The sequence below is a fragment of the Dipodomys ordii genome, unplaced genomic scaffold (genome assembly GCF_000151885.1).
Source record: "Dipodomys ordii isolate 6190 unplaced genomic scaffold, Dord_2.0 Scaffold3, whole genome shotgun sequence".
Lineage (NCBI taxonomy): Eukaryota > Metazoa > Chordata > Mammalia > Rodentia > Heteromyidae > Dipodomys > Dipodomys ordii.
In genome coordinates, this window is record NW_012267219.1 from 11,031,653 (window position 1) to 11,054,561 (window position 22,909).

The window sequence follows — 22,909 nt, forward strand, 5'->3', positions numbered from 1 at the left end:
GTTTATTGGAGATAGGAGTCTCACGGTCTTTCCTGCCCGGACTGGCTTTGAACCGCGATCCTCAGATCTCAGCCTCCTGAGTAGCTAGGATTACAGGCGTGAGCCACCAGCGCCCGGCTGGAACTATGAGATTCTTAAGGATGAATAGTTGTTCAAGTTTCTAAAGCTACTCAGAGGTAACTCACATGCCTGCTGTGTACTATTCATTCCATTACAACCCTTGGCTGCCTGAGCCTAGCACATCCTCAGCAGTTTTGCTAGAGAAATGACTAAGGATTGAGTCGACCTCTTTGGAGGAGAAGCTAGAAGAGGAATCACTGAAGAAATAGGGTTGTATGTTTAAGGGAGTCTTTTCTTTGCATTAATGTTAAATTTTACATTTACAATATGTTTTCTATAGTCTTGTTTTCAAGGCTAGGTAAGAATGGGTAAGTGGAGTGGGAGTTGATGAGCTGAGAATGAGAATACCAGAGAATATGATATGGGACAGCAGAAGACAGGGAGAGAGTGGCCACTTGTTTTGTCAGGGCCTAGCATCTCTCTGTTCTTGGACAAAAGATGAGCCTTTACAGAACTAGGGCTCCAGTGTCAGGGCAGAGTTGTCTGGAGAGCAGGAAAGGAATGCAACATCCAGGGCCTGGCCTCACTCTATGTGCTGGCTTGCACATTACATTTAATGCCAAACATAGCTGACTTCTTGGAATGGGTCAAGCCCCAAACAAGCACAGGCTATAGGACAACTCATTCAGATGGTGGAAGGCTCCAGAGCTCAGGAGAAAATGGTCAGGTAGATAATAAAACCCAAGTGCATGAGAAGAAAGCCTTTTGTTTTTGCAGCCTTGCCTATGCTGGGTTCAAAACTCATTTCAGAATGGAAAATTTCTTCATCCATGCTGCACAACTGCTGTCTTGAATTTATAGCTGACTTCCAGCAGATGAGCTCATTGCACAAGTCATAATTCAGTTTTCAGAGCAAAGAGGAATAGGATGCCAGCTCAAATTTTAAAGAAATATTGAAGAAACTCTCTGGATAAAGGTGCATAAGGGATGGATGGAAGCCAGAGACAAATGAACGGTCTCCATCCCTTTACAAAATGTATTATTCTCCTTGTGTATAATTTATCACCTTGGATTTGGGAATAAAAATTGATTATATTTCAAAAGCAGTGAAGTGGAAACGTATTTGATTCTGAGCAGTAGATCAAGACAAAGAGAAGAGACTGGACTTAAGTTGAATCACTCAAGAAAATTGCACCAAGAAGCTAAAACTGCCCCAAGTGCTAACGCCATTGACTAACACAGAGAACCATCAGTGCATAGATTTCTTCCAATAGTATTTCCTTTAAGTCTTTTGAGAAAAGTCAGTTGAAGTAAATGTCAGTGTTCTCCTGGAGCCCAGGAGGCCGGTCAAGATTTGAGGGCTTGTGCAAGTGTGCTAATTATAATACTACAGGAAAGTGGGGAGAGATAGGATCATGTCAACTTGTTCTGGCACAAAAAAAATGAAGAAGACCATAGCTAGACCTCAAAGTTGGAGCACTCCTCTTCTCTGTGAGTACAGAAAGGACCTTGAAAGGCCTGCAAGGCTGGAGGGATTAAGCACAAAACTATCACTTGGGTCTGGTTTCCTTAGCACATGCTCCAGAGTTCTGGGTGAACTGTGGAGAGTCTGGGCCTTACAGAAAGCACAGAGCTGTGAGAAAAAAACGGTGGCTGAGTGTGGACACCTGAGCTGGATGACCTGGTTATGTGATTTGGGGCAAACGTCAAATTCTCCAATGCCTCTGTTTTCTTCATCTTCCGTTTTAATATCAGTCTGTGATGATTAATGAGGTCATCTATGAACTTCACATGCTGATGCCTGAAACATGTGAACACTAAATATGTCAGCTGTTAGGATTACTTTATTTCTGAAGTTGTATGTAGTCAAGCTGAGCAGGATTCATGCAGCAAGGTTAGAGAGTTCAGAGGCCACAATACAGAGCTTCTGATGAGTTTCTGAAGGGAGTAAGGCAACACCCACACTCCATCAGAGTCATGGTTTATCTGTCCAGTTCCAATATCCTATTTCCTTTCCACCGATCTGGTAGGCCATGTAACTGGTCCCATGTGTGGCACCAATGAGATTTGTGCTTTAGGATTTGAATTTGATGGATATAAGCCATATTATTGTTTGGTTCCATAGTATCTGGTTATTCAGGTTCTATGACCTTTTGGTGCCTGTTTTCTCCAATGACCAAGACTAATGAGCAGAAGCAGACAGAAACAGCAGTGATTTTAAGAGAGTGATGAATACATTCCCATACACTTTCTATTGTGAGATTGAGAGCGAGTGAATGATTTGTTGACATCTTTGTCTTGGCTTTGTATGTTGATCACCATAGCAAGAAGTAAGCAACAGAGTTGGTGAGAGAAAATATTATAACCGAAGAGTGGGACAAATTAGAGTCACCAGAAAAGGCACAAAAAAGAAAAGGAAACAATGGATAAGAGAATAAAGAGGAAGAGAAAAAAAATAAAGAAGTAAACATAGAGGATATTGAAGAGAAACAACTAATAAATAATAACTAATGAAGCTTAAGAATTAGGAAGCAATGATAGTTTTAGGAAGGAGGAAATCCTCAATTGAAGAAGTTTGAGTAGAAAAGGGCTTTGGGGGCATTCTGTGATCCTCTCCTAGACAGGAGAAAAATAAACATCTAGAAAGATAGAACCGCTGGGTCTAGGCCTTTGCCAGTCTATGGGGATTGATTTACAAGGCTCTTTCCAAAGCTTTGAATTTATAAGTCTATTAGTTTGTAAGTCATATAGATCTACATAAGATTCTGATTTGGTTTAGATAATTCACGGTGGGCTGAAAAACTTTCATAAAAGCCACTTTGTGATGGATGAATGACACGAATGTGTTTGATTTTTGCAGTTTTCAGAAAAACAGGGTCACAATGCTCTTCAGAGTTCTAAGGAGCTTGGACAGTGTGATCATTTCTTTTTCTTTTTAAACAGACTGATCAGCTCACAGGGTTTGTGTGGACTGATGCTGAGCTTTGGAAAAGCCTGGTTCTGGGCTAGAACCGGGTCCTAGAGCTTTGTGGCATTCCTTTGGGTGATTCCTCAGTTTGCTCGTTGTTAAATTCTAGGATATCTGTTTCCTTGGTATCCAGGTTTTCTATTAAATACAGCACGTCAGGAGAGCCTGCAGTGGCAGCCCCAGGGTTGATTCCATTGGTCTCTGAGGATGTTTCGGTGTGGATTAAAAGACCTGGAGTCACAGGGTCTGGACTCAGGTTTCCTAGAGAAGCGTGTCTAGACTCCCCAAACGCTGGAAGGCTCCACCGTTTTGGGAACCTGTCATCCTCCAGGGCTTCCTCAAACTTGAACATGTCTATCTCATTACTGGCTGAAATGGTCTGATGACTTGGGGCCCTGGAAAGTGTCTTCTTCTCCGAGAGGGACAGGACTGATCCCAAGGGGTTTTCCTGCTGCCTAGTGCTGCTTGGCTGAACCCCAGTAAACTCAAAGCTTAAGATGGAGGTCGTGGAGTCGTGGTCATCTGTTGGGGACATCGGTGCTTCAGCTGCTGTGATCAAGACCTCGGGCACCTGTGGCATTTTGGTGGGGGAGGCCCTCTTACTGGACTGTGGGGTCAGGCTCTGGAGCGTGCTTGTCCTGCTGGTCTCCCTGATGGTGGACAGTTCCCCCATGCTGGAATGCTTGGGGCTGCCCTGCAGGGAGTGGGATTGCTTGCGGGCCAGCGAGGCTCTCTGGGGGCTTCTGGAGGGCACGTTCAGCAGATCCCGAGCTGGGCTGAGGGGGAAGAACACGGAGCTGTCGCTGGCCTGCCTTCCGAAGCTTCTCCTGCGGGGGCTGGTGGGGTGTTCGTGGGTGCTCAGGAACCTCTTGACTCTCCTCATCATGGAGTGCCGGTGGCCATGTTTCTCATAGTTCCACAGCCAGTCGTCGCCTGAGAGCCTGAAACACAGGATAAGCATGGTAGCCTTAGAGGCCTGGCGTTGGGGGCAGAATCTCCCAAGTGAAGAGATAAGTTTTCTCTTTTTAGTGTACAGATTCTGGATTGGGGTGGGGGGTGTCATTTGCAATGTTTAGCAGAAGTTCTCAAACTTTTTGGTCCCAGGATTCTTTCCAGCACTTAAAAATCATTGATATCTCAAAGAGATGTTTATCTGGGACATATTAATTGCTATTTTTTAACTATACTTACAATAGCGGAATATAGAAACCACAAGAAGGTGTTGTAAGCACACATTCCTTTAAGGAATAAGGGATGACATCACCACATAGCTTCCAGCCTCTGGAAAATTCCTTGGTACTGTAGCATGACCCTCTGCCCCCTTTTCAGTGAAAGATACATTCCACAACAGCCAGTGGATTCTTGAAACCACAATGGTCTGGAACCATATACAACAATGCCTTTTCCAGCTTGACTAACTACTTAGCATGCACTGTGGCTGAAACTTTTGCCTTTTGAAGTGCAACAGCAAAACTAGCATGAATTATTTTACTTCTTCATGACTTCATGAGTAGAAAAGATTCATTCTTATTGTACTTCTTTGCAACTTAGCCTACATTTTCTTAAGAACTTCCATCTTTTTCTTAAAGGAAGCACTATACAACTTCCATGCAGCAAATCCAAACTTCTAGCACCACTGTGCCTATGCTGGGCGGGCTATCCCTAAATAAAATAATAAAATACAGGTGATTTCAAAACAAGCTGTGCTGAACCAAGACAGTCAATGTAATAATGGAGTCACCTGCTAGGTGACTAAAGAGTGGGTAGTTTATATAGTGTGGATATGTTGGACAAAGGGACTATTCGTATCCAAGACTAGCCAGAGTGAAATGGCTCAGAGTTTCATCATAGGATTTACAATGGCATGCAATCAAGACCTTATGAATTGCTTATTTTTGGAATTTTCTTTTCAATATTTTTGGGCTTATAGTTGCCTATAGGTAACTAACAAGCCTAATGAGATGGTGAAGGAGGAGGGATTTCTATATACTTATGAGAGAATGAGAATAAGAAGAAATCTTAGCGTGGATATGAACAGAGTTTTGACCACAAGGTCTCCCTAGAGGAGTCTTAGAAAACCCCTGGTTAAGTGCAGACCAAATGTTGAAAGTCTCTGCTCTAGATACTTAGACATTAAAATAAATGTAATACATCTTTTCCTTATTACAAATGAAATAAGATAATGTTACCTAAGGACCCATGTCCTACCCCCAAATGAAACCTCAATGGATCATAGCTAAAAATACAAGAGAGAGCAAATAATAGGGAATAATAATTTAGTTTTCATACTAATCATGTGAATAATATTCATTGTTATGAACACTTTACAGACAGGTAGATTCCTTAAGCCTATGTAGCCTAAGTAACCAAATGTTCCTCTTTGTAGTTTTTGTTACCTTATGCTTTCCTATAAGATAGATGTCAAGGAGTTAGAGCCCATGGCAAATAGTACAACACAGTCTTTTCCCAGAGGTAATATGTACGCATTTCTGGTGACTGCTTTGCCTCTGTGCGTGTTCAACTAGGCCAAGAAGGAGTAGGGAAAAGCCTGTTGAGTGAAGCTATTTGTGGAGGCCAGGTGGATTCAATGTGTGACCGGGTTCCCCTTGAGGGCAAGTTTGTGGTGCATGTGCTATGGTTAAGAATATCCTGTTGAATTTTCTTTAACACTTAAAAAATAAAACACACAATCTTACTAATTTTAATCTCTTTCAAGGATGAAATAGAACGAGTAATTGAGATAAAGATAGTGTGTTTGGTAGTAAGGTTTATGCCTGCCTTATATTGCATGTCTGTCTCCCATCTCTGTGGATTTACACTCTAAATAGGGTTCGAAGAACTACTTCAAAGCCTTACCCTTAAGTGACTTGAGAGGCTGGCTTTGAGAGCCACTCTCCCCGTCTAGGGCTCATCCTGAGAGCCACGGTGACATGATGCTTTATGCCAGGTACATTTTCAGGGAAAGAAACACAATGGATCTTTGATAATAGATGGGGACTGCCTGAACATGGTTGAGTCAGGCCAGTCACTTCATAATTGATCAGCTCAAGCCTGTCAACTATTCATGCTTAATCAGGTCCTAAAACTCTTAAATAAAAAGGAAGGGATGATTTATAAGAACTATGCATTTGGAGTAGCCTAAAAAACAGCCAAAGAAAACCTGTTCCTGTGTTTATGAATAAAAGATGGATGGCTGAGATGATTAACTGGTGAAATGTCCTGGAATGGTGTTGGGTTACAGCCTTGAGCTGTTTTTCTAAAGCCCCAGCATTGCCCTTGGCTACCAGATAGCCTCCTGACCCAACCACCGGCCTGAGAGGTGCAGATTCTATTACATCAACTTGGGAAACGCAGACTCATGCTTCAGTGACCCCGGTGACCCTGCTGCTCGGCTTTCATTAGGTCAGATCACCAGTCACACTTCACAGGAATCTATTTAGCCAGGGAGGCCATGAGAGGAGGGCAAGTACAGTTGGTCACTAAGATTGCTGCCCTGGCTGTGCTCTAGGACTTAAGGTCGAGCTGGCAATCTCTCTTTATAGGACAAGCATCTGCCCTCTGTTTAGAATCTTGACTATTTACTTGGCTTTTGTTTTCCTTAACTATTCCTAAAGTACACAACCTTGTAAGAATGACCCAATCTTCTAGGGGAAAAACTATTTTTTTGTGTGTGCTGATACTGGGGTTGGAACTCATGGCTTGGGAGTGTCCCTTAGCTTTTTTGCTCAAGTCTGGGGCTCTATCATTAGGGCCTATAGTTGCACTTCCAGCTTTTTGGTGGTTAATTGAAGATTACAGTTTCATGCTTTCTGCTAGGGCTGGTTTTGAACCTCAATCTTTAGATCTCTGCCTGAGTGGCTAAGATTACAGACATGAGCCACTGGCACCTAATTAAGTTCAGAATATTATTACTTCAAAACCTTGTGACTCAAAAGGAAAAAAAAATCTTTCAAACTAGGCACTGATACAAACTATACACTCAATACAATGAGAAGAATAAACCCTGAGTCATAGACTGGAGAAACATAGACAAGTACAATGAGCAAACTGCAAAAAGCACTTTGCTTTGGGAGCCACAGTTTTTCTGACTTTAGTTAGATGTGCTATGGAGACTCCATTGGACCTTCTTTCCTCATAAGACTATGGTGTGGACTCCTGAGATTTATTTGCTTATCTACTTGGCTGGGTTTACTGAGCATCAATCATGAACAACTTGTTGCATTATGCACCTTATTACTTATAAGTAAGAGCAAAGTAAGTTTTTGATACTGAGCCAGAATTGGATTGATAGAGAAGAGGCAGCATGTTCTAGGTTGGACGAAGTGACAAGCAGGAATGAGTGATTGTGAGGAGGGAGAAATATTTGATGTATGTAAAAATACAGAGGAGAGTGTAGAACATAGGCTGGAAAGATAGATTTGAGTGTGTTGTGAAACTTTATCAGTGACCATCCCTTTATCAGTGAGTAACCACTGCTTGTCTTGGAGAGAGCGTAACTGGCCTTGTGAGGTTAGTTCCAAGCTAGCTTCTAGCCTGTCTAGGCTAGAAAGACGCCATAAAAAGCAACATTGGTGAATGCTTAGGTTAACAAATAAGATTGAAAACTTTTCATGCCTCCAGTGTAAAGCTGGGTCTTTGGTATTTCACATATCTCATGAGAAGTGGGGAACATGTCCTTTAGGCTTTTGTACCCTAGGGAGAGTGAAAGTCCCGGCCTGGGGAACCAAATGATTTTTCCTCTCTGGAAGATTTCACTATTACATGCAGAGTTCACCTCCTCCTTTCTCATAACCATGACAAACATCACCATATTCCCAATATAAAGGAACTTGTTTAAGGACAAAAGGCTGGAAAGCTTGGAGCACACAGAATAAAATACTTGGAAAGATTTCCTCATGTCCCAACTAAGTATACCTCTTAGGTTCATTTATGCTTCATGTTCTTCTTCATTTGATTAAAAAAAAAAAGTACCCATGGGAGGGAAAAACTTGGAGACAGCGAAGGGAAGGCTGACAATCTACTATCTACCTGAGCTAAGTAACTGTAACCCTCCATAATACATCACCACCATAATAATAATGTTAGAAATTTAAAATGTACCCTTAGTTTAGGGTTAGAGTAATTTTGAGGTCCAAACAGCAGAGACATAATATGACAGGACACAAGCAAGCAATTCATTATATTGCCATCTATGAGAGATGGTCAGATGACAAAGTGAGGTTTTATGTTTGGAACTCATTTGGACACCGATAGGCAGGTAATTAGAGAAAGTAGGACATTCATGGAAAGTGCAAAGACGCTCTCATTTCCAGACATGGAGTTTGGAGAATCAGTTTGAAGGATGGGACACATCATTCATTCTGAGAGCTCACAGAGCCAGGATCCTGCTGTCCAGGCTGACACGAACTCTCTGGGTGACCGCAGAGACTCACACAAGTCCTCTGTGACTTAGAATCACAACTGGCAAACCGGTGATAATATTTTTTTACCTGCCTTCCAGGTTGTTTGCGAACAATATATGCCAAAAAGCTTTGATGAGTGAAGATACTTAAGGGACTGTGTGGAAGACTGGCAAACTTCCAGACCACTTCGGTGGCTCCTAAATCACCACTGACCTTGGGCAGGTTGGAGGAAAATAACAGTGCCAGCCTGCAGGGCACCCTCTTTCTCCTTTAAGAGTGTTCTTTTTTTTCTCCCTAGTGTCAAATAGTTAAAACCTTCAAAGGGGCCAGGCAACAGTGGCTCACACCTGTAATCCTAAATCAGGAGGCTGAGATTTGAGAGTCACGGTTCAAAGCCAGCCATGGCAGAAAAGTCTATGAGACTCTTATCTCCAATTAACCATCAGAAAACTGGAAGTGGTGCTGTGACTCAAGTGGTAGAGTGTTCACCTTGAAGAGCTGAGGGACAGCGCCCAAGTCCAGAGTCCAAGTCCCACAACCCACAAACAAAAAACCTTCAAAGAAAAGCCATTTCTCAGTATGCCTAGGGCACTGGATAAATGGAAGGAAATATAATGACTGGCAGAAACTCGATTTATTACCCTGCATCTTATATATACATATGTCTAATCTGGGGAGGAGAAGGGGACTAACAAAATGCTGAAACAAGGACACAGGAAGACCCATTGCAACAAAGATACCCACAGGACAGTATATTGGTAACAAAAACGAACTTTACAACTTTGGGCGGTGAGGCGTGGGGATAGGAGTGTGGGAGATGGGGGAGGAAAGGGATAGTGGGTCCACAACAAGGAAGGGAAGGGGTAACAATGATTGACAAGTAATGGACTCATTGCCTTACTCATACGACTGTAACCACTCCGTACAACATCTTAACAATAAAATAAAAATTTAAAAAAAAACTGGATTTATTTAGTGGAAGGAAGTCAAGGAGGACCACATGATGGGTGTCATGGGCACCAGGCTTTCCTGGCTTCTTGGTATCTTTTCCTTTGTGCCACATGGCAGACATAGCCAACCCTGTACACATTTACTGCACAATGAGAACCATTAACACAGAAATCTGAGGCACAAAGCGATGAAATAGGTTGTGTTATATATTGGGCTCTTTTTGAAAATGGGATGGATAATGGTAGGAGGAGAGAAGAAAACAAGCAAAAGAAAAATGATGTTAAACCAGTTGGGCTTGTTGTTTATAGTTAATTGTGTCTATAAGGAGGGGCAACATGTGTTATCTCTACAGGGCAGATAGATGTCTGGATTGAAATTAGTTTCATCTTCAATGTTAAGAAAACCCCAAGCCCAGCATTTCAATAGTATCTACAAAGCCCACAGCCTCTCTTGCCAATGACAAACGTCTAAATGAGCAGGAAAGGGGGTCTAGTTTAGGTCTGTCTAATAAGTCAGGGTAAAGATCTCCCCATCCCCTGGTGCCTGGCAGCGGATGGTGGAAATGTACTGTCACACTTCTTAGGGTATGTCTGATAATAGAAAGACCAAAATAGTTTTTGTAAGAAAGTTTGTGTGATGACTTGGTTGGGTCAGTGCATCTTTTTCCCCCCTCAGAACTAGCTTTTTGCAAGCCAGGCATGAGTGTCTCATGCCTGTAATCCTAGTTACTCAGGAGGCTGAGATCTGAGGTTTGTGGTTTGAAGCCAGCTCGGGCAGGAAAGTCCGTGAGACTCTTCTCTCCAGTAAACTAATAAAAGACAAGCAAAACCAGAAGTAGAGTTCTGACTGAAGTGGTAGTGCACTAGCTTTGAGCAAAAGAAGCTTAGAGGCAATGCTTAGGCTGTGAGTTCAAGCTACAGAACCAGCATAAGCAACAACAACAAAACAAACAAATGAGCTTTTTGCAAAGCATCTTCCATTTCACTCGTGCAATCAGGTAAATACTGAGCTTCAAAAAGATTGAAGGACCTTTTGGCTCTCTGACCGGCACCATGGCGGTAGGCAAGAACAAGCGCCTTACAAAAGGCGGCAAAAAGGGAGCCAAGAAGAAAGTGGTTGATCCATTTTCTAAGAAGGATTGGTATGATGTGAAAGCACCAGCCATGTTCAATATAAGGAATATTGGGAAAACACTAGTCACGAGGACTCAAGGAACCAAAATCGCATCTGATGGCCTCAAGGGTCGGGTGTTTGAAGTGAGCCTTGCTGATCTGCAGAATGATGAAGTCGCATTTAGAAAATTCAAGCTAATTACTGAGGACGTTCAGGGCAAGAACTGTCTGACCAACTTCCATGGCATGGATCTCACCCGAGACAAAATGTGCTCTATGGTCAAAAAGTGGCAGACCATGATTGAAGCTCATGTTGATGTCAAGACTACAGATGGTTATTTGCTTCGTCTGTTCTGTGTTGGTTTCACTAAAAAACGCAACAATCAGATCCGCAAGACCTCCTATGCTCAGCATCAGCAGGTCCGCCAAATCCGGAAGAAGATGATGGAAATCATGACCCGAGAAGTACAGACAAATGACTTGAAAGAAGTAGTTAATAAATTGATTCCAGATAGCATTGGGAAAGACATAGAAAAGGCTTGCCAGTCTATTTATCCATTTCATGATGTCTTCGTTAGAAAAGTAAAAATGCTGAAGAAGCCCAAGTTTGAATTGGGAAAACTCATGGAGCTTCATGGTGAAGGTGGTAGTTCTGGAAAAGCTACTGGTGACGAGACTGGTGCTAAAGTCGAGCGAGCTGATGGATACGAACCACCAGTCCAAGAATCTGTTTAAAATCCAGAGTTTTAATAGTGACAAATAAAAGGCTTATTTGTGAAAAAAAAAAAAGATTGAAGGATAAACCTAGATGACCTGTGGTCTTTCTGTGTTCCACTTTTGAAGTGATATTTTGGCAATTTAAATTCAAATATAAGAAGTCATTTTTAACAGAACTGAAATGAGGAGTTTAGGAAAATAACATTTAATATGATGAGTTTTCCTTCTTAGGTCAGATTCATTGTTTTAAAATTGCAGTGTATTTAATCAAAGTCAGGCAAGAATTGATCAGGATAGTGACAAATGCAGAGGAGCGTTTATACACAAGCAAAGCAAATGCACTCTTCAAACCCATTTGGAGGTGAAGGCTGTTATTTTTAACCTTCTGCACCGCAGAACACTTAAACCTCAGGTTTATAAAATCGGCCAAGTAGCCCTCACGCTGAGCTTTAAGGGGGTGGGGCTGGGAATGGTCAAATTATTGGATTCACTTAGCTTCTCCTCTACTGCCTTTCTTGTGCACACTTCCAAGCTAATGGAGTATCTGAGAGGTATGCTTTGTCTATGTGGCTGCACTTGGATCTTTGACCTTCCCAGCACCTCTGTGCTGCCAGTCTGAAATTCAGACCGAAAATCGTGCCGAATGTGGTTTGTGGCTTATTCCTTTGAAGAGGGGTATCTAGTCACCACCTGGATAATGTGGTCTTGATCCCTGCTGGCCGACATAGAAAGAAATGATGGCCCAAAGAGAAGTCTGCTCTACTAACTCCTCCCCTACCTTAAAACAGCTGACTTCTACAACACTTGGGTTAGAAAAGGAAATTAACCCATGTAAACCTTGGATATAATTTTAAAGTTGAAAACTGAGCACCAAAGGTGACCCCTTATCACATCTGAAAGAATCTCTGAGGAAGTTCTAAAATGATGACTTAATGCACATTTGTCCCTTTGGGAAGTTCTGTCTCTTCTTCCTTTCTGGTACATTAAGGTGCATGGGGAGTGTGGGGTGGGGTGGGGAGTGGAAATCAATGTTCCAAGAACACATTTTTCTTGAGGTTCAACTTGAGGTATTTTTAGTAGCTTATAACATAAGCATGTAATAGTATATATTAGACTATATTTTCTTATAAGGCAAACATAGTTGAATATAGTTGGTTATGAACATATTACTGAATAAATTATCCATCTAGAAGTACTTTTAACCAAACTTTAATAAAATACTTGCTTGTGAAAACATGCATCAGGTGCTAGTGGCTCCCAAGTTTAATCGAAGCTACTCAGTGGACTGAGACCTGAAGGATCTAGGTTGGAAGCCAGCTCAGGCAGTAAAGCCTATGAGAGTCCATCTTCAATTAACCAGCAAAAAACCAAGCAACATATGCATTTTCATAGACTTAAATTAATATTGACTACCAATACTGACTGCTGAAATTCTGAATTTTTGTGCATATTATGAACATATATGTGTACATACAATAGCTAATTATATTATTGTTATGTATGAATTGAAGTTAAGGAATAAAGACATATAAATAAATGATCATTTTCAATAAACTGGTTAAAGTTTCACAGTATTAAACTTTTTTTTTTGTTTTGGTGCTAATACTGGGCCTTGAACTCAGGACCTGGAAACTGTCCATCAGCTTTTTTGCTTAAGGCTGGTGCATTGTCAATCACTTGAGCTACAGCTCCACTTGTGGCTTTTTGGTGGTTATTTGGAGGGAACACTCTCACATACTTTTCTGCCCAGGCTGGTTTGAACCTTGATCCTCAGATCTCAACTTCCTAGGTAGCTAGGATTACAGGTGTGAGCTGTTGGCACCTGGCTCTCAGATGTGTCTTAAATTCCTTCACTTGTAATAGAAGAAACTCTTAGAAAATTTGAATATTTCTCCTCTGTTCTAAGGGAATCCTCAGTGGATCTCATAGAAACTTTAAGATTACTCAAATGTGAGAATTTCATTTTCATTTAGTTTAAATATTTTAATATTTAAATTATTATTTAAGTATTAAATACATTTAATAATGGCAAAATGTCCAGTAATAAAGTTCTCGAAATGGATTGTAGTCTGTAGTATATGGTATATAGAACTGAGCATGTTTTAGATTAGTCGTGAGTTAGAACAATCACTCATGATGTACTTGAGTGATCTAATTCTTAAGCAGCCCCAGCCTTTGCGCTCCACAACTGGAATCTTTTAGCTGGTATGAGTGGATGATTTGTTGGGGTTCTTCCAATGCCCTGAAGGGATTATTGCTTCTTTTCTTGTTGGCTGTTTTGATTTTCAAGACAGGATTAAAGAGAGTTATGAGAGACTTCAGTCTTTCATTTCAATGTGTTCTATTCTTTGTGTTAATACAAAGTAGTAAGAAAGTTGAAGTGACTTATGACAGTATAATGTGAAGTGAGGCACTCTCCATCCGTCTCATGCTGGCTGTGGGGAAGAGACAAGAACTGGATCGTGTGTGTGTGTGTGTGTGTGTGTGTGTGTGTGTGTGTGTGTGCATGTGCGCGTGCATGTGCGCGTTTTAATTCATTTTCAACAATGCTAGCCTTCAGATTTGTTTGGTAATGTTAGGCTTATCAAATGGGTTTTATTCTTGTCCCATTTTCATTTTTAGGGTGTAGGTGTATTTTCTTATAAACCACTCCTCTTTCGATTGGTTTCAGGTGTTCTCTTGTTCTTGGTTAATAGGGTCTTCATGATTAGGCTAATAAGAAAGATATTTTGATTAAAACAGTGATCAGAAAGCAGTCCACATTCTGCCAAAAGAACAAATAAACAAATTCACCTGAACTGATCCCAGGTGAGAAGATGGGCAGAGTTCAAATAGGAAAGATTTTTTTTTTTCATAGCCATACAATAGTTACTAGTAGTTAGTAAATGCTCAAGGTGTATATATTTATGAAACAATTTTGAATTTGAGCGCTCTGGTCACATTTTTAAGTACTTGTTTCCCAAATGTTGATTCTGAAGTTGTTTTTCAACAGGTCCCATTCTTTTTTTTTTTGGGTCCAGTCGTGGTGCCTGAACTCTGGGCCTGGGCGCTGTCCCTCAGCTCTTCAGCTCAAGGCTAGCACTCTACCACTTGAGCCACAGCGCCACTTCCCGCTTTTTGCTTATGTGGTGCTGAGGAATCGAACCCAGGGCCTCATGCATGCAAGGCAATTGCTCTACCATTGAGCCACCTTCCCAGCCCCTCAACAGGTCCCATTCTTAACAAAGACTGGGAGATGAGACTTCAGCACTGATTTGGTGTCAGAATTCACAGGACTGTTTTTAAACACCTTGTTGGTCTACAGTTAAACAGAGAAAACCGAGTCTTATTAAAATATCCTCTGGAAGCTTGGCACCAGTGGCTTACACCTATAATCTTAGCTACTCAGGAAGCTGAGCTCTGAGGATTGCAGTTCAAAGCCAGCCCAGGCAGAAAAGTCTGTGGGACTCTTATCTCCAATAAACCACTAGAAAACCAGAAGTGGTGCTGTGGCTCAAGTGGTAGAGCACTTGCCTTGAGCTGAAGAGTGCAGGGACAGCACCCAAGGCTAGAGTTCAAGCCTCATGACCAACAAAAATAAATAAAATAAAAAAATCCTGTGGATTAAGGCAGTATGATGCTGGATGAAGGGACACAGGACTTCCTGCATTACTAGCCACACAAGCACCACACCTCCCCACCTCCCTATCTCCCCTACTTCATTCACTGGCCCACACACTGAGGCCTCCCTTGTTAGGACTTACACCAGCCTGTTGTCAGACCACTATGTCTTCTCTGTCATCCCTTGCAGATGCTCTCAAGACTTTTTTCCCTCTTCTGTTTAAGAGACAACAGTGTTAACTTATCTCTCTAGCTTTCTTATCTCCATCAATCCACCTGTCAGCCAGCTGCCAGGCTAACTTATCTAAACCCAAACTGTGATAAAGTCATTTAATTGCTTTGGACAAAGGCTATGAAAACTATAACCTACCTTTGGCCCCTCCCCAGATTCAATTTTTGGCTCTTCTAATATACATAGCAAATGATTCCTTGGAATACATTGTCATTCTTTACCATCTTTGTTCACATTAGCTTGGCATGTATCCTTTAGTGACTCCCTCCTACCCTGTTTTTATTTTTTTCTTTTGGTCTGAGACTGAGACTCTGATGCTTTCACTTATTGGCTAGCACTCTACCAACTGAGCCACACTGCTGATTCCTTCCCCCACTCTTAAAGATACCTGTTAGAATCCTCAGCTCCAGAACCTTTCTCTGTCAACAGGCAGTGTGGAATGTGTCCTCACTGCGTATATTTCTGCAACACTCAGAATTTCTCTTTGTGCAGCATTTACCATACAAGTCTGTGAGCTTAAGTGGTGGATTTTTTTTCATGTTTATGTCTAGTATCTGGCATCAAACTTCCCATGGGTAGTACTCTGAAAAAATGTACCTGAGTAAATGAATGCATTCTGTATGCAGAAGCACAAGAAAAAGACTTTTTTTTAAGGAATAATCTTATTTCATTTATGTTATCTAGCAAATGTGCAGAACACAGGCCCATATATTGGACAAGTTTCTTACTCCTGAGAAAAAAGCCACTTGCTTCTGTGAGGAAGAAGAGTTTGCTGAATGTGAAAGTCATTTCTGATTGGTCGTGTGGGAGGCTCCTTCCTTTTTGTAGATTGCCTTTGGATAGTAATTTGTTCAGTTATTGGAGGGCATTGAGTTAGTTTTAGAATCTGAAAAGTTAATATGAAAAGATATGGCCAATGTGATTTCTGAATGAAATGTTCTAGAGAGCTAAACCCCAAAAGAATATAAAACTACAAAACTACTGAGTGCTGCTGAGTCCATGAGACTCTTATCTCCAATTAACCACTAGAAAACTGGAAGTGGCGCTGTGGCTCAAGTGGCAGAGCACTTGCCTTGAACTAAAGCGCTGAGAGACAGTGCCAGGCCCAGAGTTCAAGCCCCATGACCAAAAAGGAAAAAAAAAAAAAAAACCTGAAGTGCTGGCTTTGTTATGATTGGCTGGGCTTCACTAACACACCCATTCCCAAACTAATTAGGAGAGGTACAAAAGGTCAATATTATTAGCCAAAGCTTGTTCATGTGTCCATGCTCAATAAGCATAGAGAATCCTTTCTTGGGTGAGTATATTTTGTAGGTTTTTTTAAATTGTTGTGGTGGGAGGTTTTGTTTTTTGTTTTGTTTTTGTCAGTTGTGGGGCTTGAACTCAGGAGCTAGGCACTGTCCCTGAGCTCTTTTTGCTGAAAGCTAGCTCTCTACCACTTTGAGCCACAGCTCCACTTCTGGTTTTTCAGTGGTTAATTTGCAGATAAGAGTCTCACAGGGACTGTTCTGCCCAGACTGGCTTTGAACCGTGATCCTCAGATCTCAACCTCCTGAGTAGCTAGGATTACAGGCGTAACCACCAGCACCCAGTGTACTTCAGCTTTAAGAATTGGAAAAATAGATTCCATTTCCATTGGGTTAGCTGACAAAGATGGGTGTTATAAGTCTGAAGCTGCTAGCTGCCATCTTTCCATTTTACCATCGGAAGGGAAGAGGTTGGCTGAAAGGGAGCCAGAGACAGACTCAGAATTGAGAGAGACAGAGCAATAGCAAGCTGGGTTACATTCTTGGGGCCTCTATATTCAGCCATTTCCAAAGCTAGACTAGTCTTTGAGTATAGCCTAATAAACTTCTTTTTGATTAAGTTAGTTTGGTCTTGTGTTCCAGGTGATCAGCATTTTGTTGAACCCCACAATCATAGGAAGAATCAGCAGTCATGGATCATAAAGCTTATTCTGTGGATGCTTGGCTTTCCACAGTCCTGTAATGGCTTTTCCTGGATCATGAGCCTCGCTGTTAATGGTTCTCATTCATGCAGAAAATCAAAAGGAAGTCAGCTTTTGCCTAATTGTTTTTTTTTTTTTTTATCAATTGCTTCTAGCACAGTCCAGCCAGACATCTCATACAACCTCTTTCAAAGACTAGCATTCACTCTGCCTTTCCCTGCCATGCTGGTGAACAGGCCATTGGATTAGAAGCATTCTGTCTGGTAACTGATTGCTTGATGCAGTCTAAAACAGGTTTTCTCTCAGTTGTTGTATTTTCTGTCCTAAATTCCTAGACTTAGTTTAACCTGAAAAAACCACAGGTTTATTTAATATTTGTATGTATCAAGTTGATATTCATGAGTGAAAGATCTGATTACCTGACAAAAATAATTACATGTTTTCATACTTAGGATCTTATTTAATGTTTTTTTTTGGTGGTCCTGGACTTGAACTCACATCCTGTTCCTGAGCTATTTTACTCAAGGCTTAGTGCTCTACCACTTGAGCTATGGCTCTTCTTCTGACTTTTTAGGGATTCTGACTTTTTGTTATTGATTTGAGATAAGAGTTGTGGTTTTTTTGTTTTTGTTGTTTGTCAATCATGGGGCCTGAACTGTGGGCCTGGGCACTGTCCCTCAGCTTTTCAGCTCAAGGCTAGCACTCTACCACTTGAGCCACAGCGCCACTTCTGGCCTCTTCTGTTTATGTGGTGCTGAGGAATCGAACCCAGGGCCTCATGCATGCAAGGCAAACACTCTACCACTAAGCCACCTTCCCAACCCATGTTTCTGTTTTTGTTTTAATGGGCTTTCCTGTCTGGGCTGGCTCTAATCTTGTGATCCTCAGATCTTAGCATCCTCTCTTATTTAATCTTCCCAGTAATCTTTGGGGCAGCGAGTGTCCCTGAGACCTCTTATAAGTTCATGGACAGTATGATCACAACAAATATGTTAATCAAACTAAAAATCTCAATTAATTTAAACCATTTCACTGTTAGTTGCAACCCCCCCAACTTTATGAACATTAGAAATGGATCATATTCTGAGTACAATCACCTCAATGATTCTCAGAATCTGTCAGTAGTGTTGGTCTTCTTTCTTCTACAAGTTATATTTTCAAGGGCTTTGCATTAAGACAGAAAACATTGAATTTTCTAAAAACAAACTCATAAAAAATATCAGGACAGTACTAGAAGTTCATGAAGCTCTGCCACAGCAGAAGAATTACCAGGGCCACTTAGTGTAACCCTGGGGAGTTGTCTTCCTGCAGACTGAGCTATAGGCTGGGGAGGGAGGAGCAAGCTGGCCTGCAAGAACCCTGGATGGCAAGGCCCAGCAGTTCAGGAGCAGAAGTAAGTCTAACCTGCTGTGAACCTTCTCTAATGTATCCTTTAACAGAACCAACACCAATCTCCTGACTGCCATGTTTTTCTCATCACTTGCCACATCTCCTGAATTTCTACTTTCAGTCATCCTTTCCTTTGGCTCTCGGGGGGCTTTCAACCTCAGACGCCCCTTTGAAAGAGAAACACTGCAAACCATTATTTACAAGAGTGAGAGCTAAGCTTTATAGGAATAGGATAGAAGCTAGGCATTCCAAATTGTGGGGAATCAGGAGGAATACTTTGGGAGGAGGGGCTGGTCATGTGGCCATGACAAGATATGAACTGGCCTCAAGGAAAAGCCACAGCTTTCCCAAAGAAGTTCCAAAACAATCACCCACAGATTTTCTTTTTCTGTGGTCTCTTTTTAGAAGCAGGGGTTATTATTTTCTTAAAAAGTTTTCTGTACTCTCTTCTTTCAGTTACTTAGAAACTGTGGCCTCTGTCTCTGGCAGGGAAGAGGCTTTCTTTCCTTTCACCCATTTCTCCAACATCAGACAAATGATCAGGTTCGATAAAATCACTCTAGAGCTGTGCAGGAATGCATTTATGTAATGCTTGTAGCACATAGGGACAGACATAGCTGTGTTAAAATCATTTGAGTAGAGATTGACTTGAACATACCAGGCACAGTAAGAGCAGAACAATACTTGAAATACGTTCTAAGTCTTGAATGCTTTGGAAAGAACATGTGCACTCACCCCATTTGGATTGTTGACCCCAGAAACGAGGGTATGCAGTAGTCAGCAGCTGCCAGTGTGTATGGTGGTCGAGCTGCAGAATCGTCCCAGTAAATGTCCTTCTTCATCTTGGGTAAGCTCATGTGCATCTCATCCACAGCTAGAAGAGAGACCTAAAAGCATTGTCATAGTGTTAGAACAGCTCAGATATGGATGCTATAAAAAAAGAGAAGAATTTCCAGCAGGCAAATGCAAATTGGAGAGCAACAAGACTTGACCTCTAAGAGTGAATCTACAGATGCTTTTGCTGCAGCCAGGGCTTCTGCAGAGTGGTCCCCGTTGTTTACTGCTCAAGAGCACTTGGCAATAGTGTAAGTGGGCTTTTTGCACTTCCCACACACCATCCATTGAGTCACGTGTCTCAGTGCAGGGCTGCATCTTACCTACAGGAAGGTGTGGCTAGGCACCTTTGTCTTCTTTGCTTCCAGCGATGGATTGTTCTTTGTGACTCCTCTGACAGCAGCCACTTCCCCCCTCCCCTTTACCCCCAAGGTAAACATTCTTATATTTTATCCTATTAATCCTGGGAGCAGATGTCTGCTTGCTGTCCCCTCTTACACGCTTTCTTGTTTGTTTTTTGGAAAGAGAAACCAACCAGCCCTAAATTGCTTGAAGTGGTAGTGATTTCTCTCTCCTCCTGGCTTTGACAAGGTCACATAAAAATAACATTATTTTTCTGGGAATCAGTTTGGATTTTTTTTTCTACTGGGATGTGGATTCAGGACTTTGTGCTTGCCAGGAAGGCACTCTATTATACTCCCAGATCTTTTCCTTTCAGTACTTTTCAACTAGGGCCTTGCATTTATGCTTAGGGCTTGGCCTGGGCTGCCATCCTCTTATTTACACTTTCCATGTAGCTGGGATGACCGATGGGTAACACCATTTCCAGTTAGTAGTTGAAATGGGAGCTCCCACACTTTTTATCCTGATGGGAGTTGAGCTACGATCCTCCCCATCCCAGCCTCTTAAGTAGCTGGGTATACAGGCATGAGGCACTGAGCTTGACCAAGGGAATCCAGTTTTGACTACAAGTGAGTAATGTAGGCACGCTGCTTCTTCCCTAGCAGACCGACAGTGTAATCTACAATGCAACAATGTGATAGCAGGGCCAGGGCTTGAAACAAAATTAGGTGGAGTTTTTTACTCTGTGGCTTTCAGGAAGGAATGGGCTGAGAAGAGTTTTGCCAAGAAGAAAAATTCCCTCATTCTTGCTTTTCATGAAATGTCGCGTTGGAACTTTGCAGGAAGAATTAAAGGGGGTCCCTTTTATGTGTTTCAGATAAATTTGGAAATAGGCTGCTATAGTCTGGCTTGCCTTTCCATGTCTATTTCCTGCTAAGTTTGGTGTGCTGCAAGCTGGAGAATTCACATCAGCTTGTGTCCTGCATGCTGATTTCTGGTCACTGTTAATCTCTGTGGATGGTAATAGCAATCAGGCAAAGGATGATTTAAAATATTGCAGCAGCTCATACCTGTGGTCCCAGCTACACAGTAGGCTGTGATGTGGAAGATGGCAGGCTCAGGTCATCCAGGGGGAAAAAAAAATCATGAGACCTCATCTCAACAGAAAAGAAACAACAGTGGTTGTGTTTGTCATCTCTGTTACTCCAGAACGCATACTGGAAGAATGAGATCAAGGTTGGCTTGGGCAAGAAGTGGGACCTATCTCAAAAATAACCTAACAAAAAGACTGAAAGTATTCTTCCAGTGGTAGAGTACCTGCCCAGCAAGCACAAGACTCTGATTTCAAACTCCAGTACTGTTTAAAAAAAAACTGCTCTGTACTAGATGGAAGAGGCCCAGTATGGCAAACAGAAACTTGCTGAGAAAATTGATTGATGTGGCATTCTACTGAAACTGCAATACAGGACAACACTATGCTCAAAGCCCCGCATTCTGCACAGTCAAGTCTCTTCTATTTGTGCCTAAAGCTCTGAAGTCCAGGCAGCTGCATTCAGAGCCTGTTAGGATTTTGAAATATCCCAAATTGCTTATTCTTAATGTTTACAAGGGAAAGAAAAGTTCCTCTAACCTGCAAATTTCTATCAATGCACCAGTTAGTTTCAAAATCATCATCATCTTCTCCAAAAGGGTTGATAAGCTGCTCAGCAACCTGCAGTTAAAAGCACAGAATAAGCCAGCATGAGGATGCTCTTGAAGACAGAACCGAGAGTGAGTTTGATTCCTGCTTTGTGCTCTCCTTCTCTTGCCTTAAGTCTTGTTCCTTAGTGAGCATACTCTCCAACTGTCTACTCCACTTCTTACAATGCAGACCTCTCCCAGAGAGACACTTTTGAGGAGCTGAATCAAATCAATGCATGTTGAAGAACCATCATAGCCTATGCTTACAAGGAATTTATAAAGACACAGACAATTAGACAAAGTTAAACAGAAGAGAAGGACTTAAGCCACATGTAAAAAAATATAAGATGATTTCACAATTATTAGATATAAACTACTAAATAGATGAGTCTGAAAGCTAGGAGCTGTCAGGTTTAAATTAGAAATGTACTTAGTTTTACCCCAAGGATTTCTTTTTTTTTTTTTTTTTTTCAGTCATGGGGCTTGAACTCTGGGCCTGGGCACTGTCCCTCAGCTCTTCAGCTCCATGCTAATGTACTACCTACCACTAGAGCCACAGAGCCACTTCCCCCAAAGATTTATTCTTATCCAGTGAGTTAGTTTTCATGCTGGGAAAAGTTTAGTAGCTTCTTAACATATATCTTCTTTTGTTTTTTGTTTTTTTTTGGGTCCAGTCATGGGGCCTGAACTCTGGGCCTGGGCACTGTCCCTCAGCTCTTCAGCTCAAGGCTAGCGCTCTACCACTTGAACCACAGTGCCACTTCCGGCTTTTTTCTTTTTGCTTATGTGGTGCTGAGGAATCGAACCCAGGGCCTCATGCATGCAAGGCAAGCGCTCTACCACTGAGCTACCTTCCCAGCCCCTTAACATATATCTTCTAATATTTGTTTGATATTAAATAATCTTGCCATGTTCTTGAACTAAATAGCATTTTTGAGATGTGTGTGTGTGTGTATGTGTGTGTCTGACTTGCCTATTATTTACCTTTTTAAAATAACTTTTGATTTTTTTATTATGTGTGTATAAGTGTGTGTATGTTTTTGGAGACAGAGATAAAGAGAATGAGGGAAAGATTTTATATTGGTTCTAGCTAAGGACAAAACAGTACAAAATAATCATTTGATTAGTTTCTACATTCTAGATTCTGAGATCTTTGGATAGAATCTGGTACTTATTTTTTAAGATTTATGTCAAAAACGTAGCACAATTAATTTCATTTTTCAGCTGTTCATGAAATAACCAGGAGAGTTCTTAAAAACAAGCAAATAAACAAGCACATACAAGCTAGTGTCTGGGCACCTCCCCGAGAAATTCTGAGTTTGTAAGGCTGAGTCTAGGCATCAGAATGAGGTAAAGCTCCCAGGGGATTTTTACAGCTAATCAGTAAGCTTCACAGGGAGAGTTGTGGCAGAGGTCTTGTGGCAAGGTGTGGGGGCTGTCTAATGTCTCTTGCCTAGGGTTTGGTTTAATTAAATAGGTTGGCTGCTGAGTCCTCAAAATATTTTCATTATTTTCAATTTTTGCTTTTATGGTAGTTGTCTGGTATGTGTTACTTGAGTCTATATCAAATGGTGAAAATGACACCTACATTTGCTCACTGACAGTCTCCCAAAGACATACTTGATTAGAGGTTCCATTTCCAGTACGAAACCTAGTAATAAACTGTTCAGAAAT

The 22,909-nt window shown here is 41.5% G+C and overlaps 2 protein-coding genes across 2 annotated transcripts in view; one reads left to right on the forward strand and one right to left on the reverse strand.

Annotated features, from left to right (window-relative positions):
- Positions 1-3,049: 3,049 nt before the first annotated feature.
- Best3 (bestrophin 3) overlaps positions 3,050-22,909 on the reverse strand; it is a 40,708-nt gene continuing 20,848 nt past the window's right edge. Inside the window, exons 8-10 of the mRNA XM_013022385.1 lie at positions 21,186-21,266; positions 19,115-19,266; positions 3,050-3,969 (exon numbers count right to left, since the gene is read on the reverse strand). Of these exons, the coding sequence (XP_012877839.1) occupies positions 3,066-3,969; positions 19,115-19,266; positions 21,186-21,266 (1,137 nt within the window). The 3' untranslated portion in view covers positions 3,050-3,065. The remainder of the gene's footprint in view (positions 3,970-19,114; positions 19,267-21,185; positions 21,267-22,909) is intronic.
- Positions 10,413-11,282, forward strand: LOC105990081 (40S ribosomal protein S3a). Its single transcript, XM_013022396.1, has one exon. It carries the CDS (start codon positions 10,434-10,436, stop codon positions 11,226-11,228), a length of 795 nt encoding a protein of 264 aa, XP_012877850.1. The 5' UTR covers positions 10,413-10,433; the 3' UTR covers positions 11,229-11,282.

What these genes read in the sequence shown, in the direction of transcription:
- LOC105990081 (XM_013022396.1), top strand. Translation starts at nt 10,434, where the DNA reads ATGGCGGTAGGCAAGAACAAGCGCCTTACAAAAGGCGGCAAAAAGGGA.